Source organism: Jaculus jaculus, chromosome 1 (assembly GCF_020740685.1).
Source record: "Jaculus jaculus isolate mJacJac1 chromosome 1, mJacJac1.mat.Y.cur, whole genome shotgun sequence".
Lineage (NCBI taxonomy): Eukaryota > Metazoa > Chordata > Mammalia > Rodentia > Dipodidae > Jaculus > Jaculus jaculus.
The window spans coordinates 32,424,286-32,432,556 of record NC_059102.1 but is presented as its reverse complement, the minus strand read 5'-3'; the positions used below and the strand labels follow the sequence as shown (position 1 = coordinate 32,432,556).

The window sequence follows — 8,271 nt, the reverse complement described above, 5'->3', positions numbered from 1 at the left end:
GCAGGGGCAGGGTGGTGGCCATCTGCACCCGTCTCACTGAGGAGCCAGGACAAGTGGGGCCTGGCTGTCCACACCCGTAGTCGCAGCACTTGGGGGGCAGAAGCAGGACTGCCATGAGTTCATAGCAAAAGCAAGCAGACTGCTCGCTGCTCTGGACTGACGCCAGCTGCCTCACTGAGTTTCCCACACGCACTCAGTGCTGGATCTGGTTGCCGAAAGAGAAGCTTCTGCTAGGTCAGGGGCGCTCAGCCCACAGATACCAGAGGAGCCTCAGAAGTACCCGTGGTTGCCAGGCATGGTGGTGCACGCCTTTAATCCCAGCACTTGGGAGGCAGAGGAAGGATCAGTGTGAGTTCGAGGTCACCTGAGACTACATAATGAATTCCAGGTGAGCGAAACGCTACCTCAAAAAAACAAAAAAAGTACCTGTGGTCGGGGGTTTAGCTCAATGATAGAATGCTTGCCTGGTAAATGCAATGTCCTAGGGAAGAAAACAGGGGAGGGCTCACACAGAAAGTACCAAGATTCTGATTCTGACTGAATGCATCTGGGCTGTAGGGCGGTGAAAAGCCTCTCTCTGGGGGACTGACGTGGTGCTGGTGTTTAGCAGCCACCTTGGCCTCTCTCTGTAGTAGATGCCAGTAGCACCCCCGCCCCTGGTTGAGATAGCCAAATGTCTTCAGACACGAGACATGCGCTGGGGCAAAACTGACCGCCAAGTGGGACCTACTGCTCTAGTGGCTTGAGGGCCTGGCCAGTGCATTAAAATGTAAGTTCTAGGGAAGCACTGCCTGGGCATATGGCCCAGCTAATGAAGCAATTGTCCAATGTTTTGCTTTTCCATGGTTTTGGAAGTCTTCTCTCTGAGATGGATCATAAACACACACTGTAGGGTTACTGAGGTGATTTAACATGTGTTTGGCCACTGGCGATTTCCCTCCCCTCCTTGAATTTGTTTGAGACAGGGTCTCATATAGTCCTGGTTGCTTTCAACCTCCTGAAGTTAGGCTGGGGAGATGGCTCCATGGTTAAAGGTGCTTACTTACAAAGCTTACTGGCCCAGGTTCAACTCCCCAGTACCTACAAAAAGCCACATGCACAAAGTGGTACATGCATCTTGAATTTACAGAAGCAAGAGGCTTTGTTGTACCCATTCTTACTAATATGTAAAAATATTTTTTAAAGTGCTTGTAAGCCAGGTGTGGTACACGTCTTGAATCTCAGCACTTGGGAGACAGAAGTAGGAGGATCACTGTGAATTCAAGGCCAGCCTGACACTACATAGTGACTTCCTGGTCAGCTTGGGCTAAAAAGACCCTACCTCAAAAACAAACAAACAAAAAAGCAATAGCTGAAGATAACTTTGAACTCTTGCCTGATCTTTGTGTTTCCAATTCCTAAGTGCAGGGATGACAGGCGTGTGACATTAAGATCAGTTTGGGTTTTTTTTCGAAGTAGGTTTTACTGTAGCTCAGGCTCTGTAGTCTCAGAGGGGCCTTGAACTTACATTGATCCTCCTACCTTTGCCTCCTGAGTGCTGGGATTAAAGGCTCAGTTGTTTTTTTTTAAGATTTTATTTTTATTTATTAGAGACAGAAAGAGTAAGAATAGGTGTGCCAGGGCCTCTAGCCACTGCAAACAAATTCTAGATGCAGCTAGCTTATGTGGGACCTGGAGAATTGAACCGGGTCCTTAGGCTTCGCAGGCATGTGCCTTAACTGCTAAGCCATCTGTCCAGTCCTTTTTTTTTTTTAATTTGGAGGCAGTGCTTCCCTCTGTAGCCCTTTTGGATGGCCAGGGATTTGATATGTAGACCAAGCTGTATTGAACTAGAGATCCAGCTGTATCCTGTCCTCCTGGGTGCTGAGGTTAGACTCAGGTGAAATGGCTACCAGACTATCTGAGCATGGGCCCTTCATCTTAATAAACTCAACTCCCATTGGGTACTAAGGATTGCACCCGGGGCCTCATGCATGCAAGGCAAGTGCTCTACCAGTGAACTATCACCCCTGCACTTTTTACCTTTTGGGGGGGCGGGACTGAAGGTAGAGTCTCGCCCTTGCCCAGGCTGATCTGGAATGCACTATGTAGTCTCGGGCTGGCCTCAAACTCAGTGATCCTCTTTCCTTGATTAAAGGAGTGCTCCACCATGCCCCCCTTTACTCTTTATTTTGAGGCAGGCTCTCATTAAGTTGTAGAGGCTGGCCTTGAACTTACTGCGCAGCCCAAGAAGCTTTGAACTTCTTGCCTCAGCCTTCCAAGTAGCCCGGATTACAGGCATGTGATATCAGATCTGTGTTTTAAACACATGAATTTTAAGACCTCTAACTTCAGGGATGTCGAGACATCACCCATCATTTGAAATTGAATTTCACTCACAGACCCAAGTGTATACAGAAGATTTAGACCCTCAGGTCTTGAACCCAGCGTTGGTGAGAATACTGTTTGATCCTGACAGGTTGGGGTTTGGTCTGCACCTCAGATTCAGAGCCTGCAGCATCTCCCTTCCCACCCAGCACTGGCCACAAACAAAGGCCCAGCTGACCTGTCTATTGGAACGACTTTATTTAAGTACACTGGGCCCCACCCGGCAACACGGCTGTGCAGGGGAGGCTTGGGCTAAGAGAAGGGAGGTGAGTTTGTTAAGCGCACTGCAGTTCATGGTCGCCACACCGCTTTCATACACACCTGCTTCGGCCTACATCTGGCAGGGGCCTTTGGTCATAGGATGGCGCGAGGAGAAAATACTGCCTGGAATCTGGGACTGGGCTGGGACTTGGTGTCGCATCACAGGTGAGGGTGTCAGTGAAGACAGACTGACCCCAGCTTTACCCCACCTGGCCTAAAGGCCCTTGGACTGCTGCCAGGAGCCAGGCCTGAGCCCACCAGCTCTTGGCACTTTGGTCTGGCCCCTTCCCAAACAGGTCCAAAGCCAAGAATGGCACATGCCTGCCACTTTAACCTAGTCCCCCTGGTCAGCTAGAGTAGCAAAAGGCAACTTGGTTAACTGTAGCTTTCTCCAATATTAAGGGGACCGGATCTTCAACAGCCCTCTCTCACAAGGGGTCCTCTGTTTCAGAAAATCTGACCAGCAACCCATGTGTTGGTTCCAGGGCAGTGAGCAAATGGAGGAGGAAGAAAGGAAGAGGCTTCGTGTGTGGCCTCCAATCTCAAAAGGCCCTGAGGTCTATGGGTGCTGTCAGTCTACCATCAGCAGGGAGTGGCAGAGCCCTGGATGCTACACTAAGCCTAGGTGCTGTAAACATTGTGAGCAGAATGACTGGTGGGCAGCAGGCAGTGAGCCTTGCTCTGCAGTCCCCTCACGGAACAAACACTTCAATAAATAAGACTGTTAAGATGGCATTGAAACAAGGACGGATGAGAAGCAAACACCGAGACCTGCAGCCAACAGGTCCCTTATACTCTCCCCAAACCCCCTGGGTGTGGCCAGTGCCTGCAACATTAACTCTGTAGCTAGTTCCTCAAATGCCCAGTGTGGCCCTGGTCCCCAGGTGGACATGAGGGCACCCTGCTCTCTCTTGACCCCAGAGTCTCTGTGACCACTGCTGGAGTGCTTTTACAGTCTCCCAAACCCAAGCTACAACAAAAACAGACAACTTGACCCCAGTCCCAGTTCTCAGTCCATGATCCAGAGGCTTTGAGAGCAAAGTGAGGAGCAAGGGCCGGCCTCGGGGCACTCCGGGGTGGGGTGGGGTGGGGCTAGCCCTGCGGAGGACGGGGCAGTAGCAGGCCTCCTGTGGTGGTAACCAGAGTCCCACACAGCCCAGCTGAGGAAGAAGCAGGGCTTTTGCCAGTGTTCATCCCTGTCAGGAGCCAGTTAGTGGTCAACCCCAGGCCTTAGGCCATTGCCATCGTGGGTAGTTCTCGTCCTTTCTGGACCCAGGATCCCTGGGCCACATGTCACTTGCACACGCATACACACTCGTACCCACACACGCACTCACACACACAGGCAGTCCCTGCAAACACTCCGACTCAAGAAAGCGAGTTTTAAAGTGGAGTTAACTTCAGAGAGAGGTGAAGATGATGTCTCAACATTAGAAGGTTTTCCTGTGGATGGATCGGGCACCGTCTTCTTCATATTCCTTCTTGGAGACCCACATCTTCTTAAAGGTGTCCAGGGAGGCAAGGATAGAGCCTCTGGAGTAGAGATAATCCAAGGGAGTGGTGTCAGAGGTGAAATCGGGGAGCCAGACAGCTCCCATGGGGCTATACTAGACAGGGCCTTTCTTTAAAGGGACAGGGGTGGGGCGTAGGTTAGGGTCAACACCCCTGCTTCCCATTCTACTCTTATTCACCCCATAAGGTACTCACCCAATCCAGGTGGAATACAGTCTCTCCTGGGGTGCGGATATCTGCAGAGGGGGACCGAAAGAGGATTCTGAGACCCACACCCTCTCACCTTGCCTCACTGCCAAGTACGGTGGCCACAGGCCAGGCCACAGGCTTTAAGCTATGCTCCTGCTGAATCTGCGGCCTCGTGGAGGGTGCCGTGGCCAGCCAGACTGCATGCATGGCAGTGAGCCACCTGGGCAGAGGCACAGCAGCAGTAAAGTCAGTCTGTCAATTTCAGTTCCCTTGAAGGTCCACAGAGAGGTTTTGACCAACTACCTACCACATTTGGATGAGACCTTTTTTTTTTTTTTCCTCCCCCAGATAAGGTCATGCTATAATATAACTCAGTTTAGCCCTGAGTTTGAGGCAATCCTGCCCCAGTCTCCCAAGTGCTGGGATTACAGGTGTGTGTCACCATGTCTGGCTACTGTCCTTTTGAGAAAGGAAAAATAAGAATGGGTCCTTTGGACACACAGACCTCAGGGTTAGCGTATATGGCACGAGCACCTGATGCTGCCTGGAGAGCCCTGGCTGCCTGGGGAGCTTGGACAGAGGAGAGGGAGGCCACACCATGTCTGCTCCAGGCATCTGGAGACCCCATTCCACCCAGCCCAGCTTCCAGGACGCGCCTACCCTGATCTTCACATCTTTTGGAGCCAATTTCTTCACTTCACTCAGTAGCCTGTCACCAAAACCTGAATGGGCAGAAAAAGACTCAAGTTACTCCTCAGGCATCTGAGCCCTTCTTTAAGATAGGACGTACCCTAAAGAAGGGTCCCATAAGTAAAGACCAACCTTTGAACAGGGTGGAACCTCCTGAGAGGACAATGTTGGAAAAAAGTGTGCGCCGCAAGTCCATGTCGGACTTCTGGATGGCAAACACCAGGACTTCGTGGATGCCCTCGCTCTCTTCACCGATCAAGTCTGGCCTGAACAGCAGCTCCGGAGCTCGGAACCGGGATGGGCCAATCTGCAGGATAAAGAGCAAGCTGAAGAGACTGGGCCTGGGACAGGGCCCCTGGGAGTGGAAACAGAAGAGGCCCCTCTGCCTATCTCTTGGGAAACCCGGTGTCTGTGCAGACAAGGCTCAAGACACACCCTCTGTCAAAGGTTTCAAGGAGCAAAGATAGGGCTCCTAGGAACAAATAGGGACCAAAGGGAACAGCGAGGACTTCTGGGAAACCGAAGATGCACTTCATTTACTATGGGCTTTGTCGTTTTCTGGCCAAGAGATCTTCACAAACTTCTTCCTGGTAATAGGAGTTCCAGGATGCATTAAGCTCCCTGTACCATGTCCAGGAGTGATTAGGCGGCACTAACCATCCCACTTCCCAATTCACCCTGACTTAGGGAGAGGACATCCCCTCTCTAGAGAGGGACATAGGCCCTGCTTCTCATCTGCTGGACACTAGGCTGTTCATGCTGCAGGCCCTCATGGAGACTCTGCTTGTGCCCAGAGCAGGGGCGGGGGTGGAAGGAAAGGGGAAGGAGGAGAAAAAAGCAAAGAGATGACTACTACCTCAATGGTGCTGCCGTCTGGCAGGTAATACTGCGCCTTCTCCGTCTCTAGTGTCTCATCTTTCTGAGGGTTTATGGACAGGTAGCAAGCTCTCTACAGAATCAAGCATGACAGTCAAGATAGCAGGAAATGAGCTACATTCCTAGTCAAAGTCCCAAGGGAGTGACGCTACTGCAGAAATCTGTCCATCTACAGTGACTGCCCAAAGGTCAGTGAAAGCTCCTGCTAAGAAGCAGGGACTAAGATCAGGTGGCATTTAGGGTGTAAGCTCTTACCTGCTCTACCTTCTTGGTAAGAAAGCCTGGGAACCTGGCTCTTTGGCTTCTAGGTCCGAAACCATAATCTAAACTTAGCCCAGGCCCAGACATCTCTCCCCTTCTACTTCTAATATGATTCTAGGTCCCCAAGAGCAGCTCAGTGAGTTCCCTGATCCACGGGGGACAGAAGGGTTCTATTAAAAAACAAAAAGGGGCTGGAGAGATAGCCTAGTGATTAAAGCATTTGCCTGCAATGCTAAAGGATCCAGTCTTGATTCCTCAATACCCACGTAAGCCAGATACACCAGGGCGCATACATTTGGAGTTCAGTTACAGTGGCTGGAGGCCTTGGCATGCCCATGCTCTCCCTCCCTCCCTCTCTTTCTCTGCTTCTCTCTCTCTCTCAAATAAATAAAACATATTTAAAGAAAAAAAAAAAAGGTAGCTGGGAGTGGTGACACACATCTTTAATCCCAGCACTCAAAAGGCAGAAGTAGGAAGATTGCCATGAGTTTGGGGCCACCCTGAGAATACAGAGTGAATTCCAGGTCAGCCTGGGCTAGAGTGAAACCCTACCTTGAAAAAACAAATCTAAAACAAAAAGGCATTTTGACTTCTCCAAGGACATGAACCTACATGGTTTGTAGTAATGAGCACCTGTACACCCAGCACCCAGCTTAGGCAGTGGAAACAGCTCCCTTTCCCCCACAAGATGGCAGCATTCTGGAAGATGACTGTCACTGGGGGGGACCCAACTGGTCACACAGTCACCAAGAGCCCTGCAGACCCAGGACCCCAGGAGAGAACTTCACCCTCCTCCGCTCACAGTCACCATTCCCCATCCCATCCCTAGGCCTACAGGGCAGGACTTACTTCCTTTATGGCCTTGACTATCTCAAACTCGGAGGACGAGTGGAAGTCATAGCCCTCCTTACGCAAGTAGAGGCGAAGGAAGCGAGAGACATCTCGGCCAGCGATGTCGATGCGCATGATAGAGTGAGGCATGGCAAAGCCCTCGTAAATGGGCACTGCGTGGGTGACTCCATCACCAGAATCAAGCACCACACCTGTGGTTCGACCTGTGGCATAACTGGAGCAAAGGAGACAACCGTCATTATTCTGGAAAGACACCAACTTCTTAAAGCTCACCGTCAGCTAAACCAAGCCTGGGTCCTCTTTTCACCTGTCCCCTTCCAATGGGCTCGATACTTAGCAAACTTTGAAATACAGAACACAGGAGCTCAGCTTCTCCAAGTTGCCTCCCCAACCCCTGAAACAGCCTGGCCAGGCAGGGACTTGGCATAGAGGACAGGTTCAGTTCCCTAGGCAGGAAGAAAAGGAATGAGTGGAGGAAAGTTAAAGCTATCTGTCACTTCTGTGTACAACTAGTTTTTCCTCGGATGACCTGCAAGGTTGTTCTTTAGTTTTCTTTTTGGTAGAAATAGGGTTTAGATCTGCATTTCTGTGACATAAGGGCAACCCCACGCAGCGTCAGTGCTGAAAGGACAGCAGGGAATGCAGAGACTGGAAAAGGCGGCTCGCACGGTCCCGTCCTACGGCAGCTGCTGCCAGCCACAGCTAGTTTTGTCCTATAGGAACGCAGGCCCGGCAATATCTGATCTTCCCATTTTCTTTTCAAAAGAGGTCACAAATTTGAAAATAAATCTTCCCCTTTTTTTCCTTTTTGTAGTTTATAAGGATCAAACGATAGGCTTTGTGCATGCTAGACAGGTGTTCTCATCTCTACCCCATGCAATCTCCTTAATTAAAAAAAAAATATATATGTATATATATATATATATATTTATTTATTTATTTGACAGAGAAAGGGGGAGGGAGGGAGAGAGAGAATGGGCACATCAGGGCCTCTAGCCACTGCAAACGAACACCAGATGCGTGCGCCCCCTTGTGCATCTGGCTAACGTGAGTCCTGGGGAATTGAACCTGGGTCCTTTGGCTTTGCAGGCAAATGCCTTTACTGCTAAGCCATCCCTCCAGCCCTCAATTTAAAAAAAATTTTTTTTTGTTCATTTTTATTTATTTATTTGAAAGTAACAGAGAGAGAGGGAGAGAAAGACGGATAGAGAGAGAATGGGTGCGCCAGGGCTTCCAGCCTCTGCAAATGAACTCCAGACGCGT

General features: G+C 50.4%; 1 protein-coding gene across 1 annotated transcript in view; it reads right to left on the bottom strand.

Moving 5' to 3' along the window:
* Positions 1-2,548: 2,548 nt before the first annotated feature.
* Actr1a (actin related protein 1A) overlaps positions 2,549-8,271 on the bottom strand; it is a 31,303-nt gene continuing 25,580 nt past the window's right edge. The window contains exons 6-11 of the mRNA XM_004659397.2: positions 7,006-7,222; positions 5,876-5,968; positions 5,152-5,326; positions 4,990-5,051; positions 4,336-4,376; positions 2,549-4,161 (exon numbers count right to left, since the gene is read on the bottom strand). Of these exons, the coding sequence (XP_004659454.1) occupies positions 4,059-4,161; positions 4,336-4,376; positions 4,990-5,051; positions 5,152-5,326; positions 5,876-5,968; positions 7,006-7,222 (691 nt within the window). The 3' untranslated portion in view covers positions 2,549-4,058. The remainder of the gene's footprint in view (positions 4,162-4,335; positions 4,377-4,989; positions 5,052-5,151; positions 5,327-5,875; positions 5,969-7,005; positions 7,223-8,271) is intronic.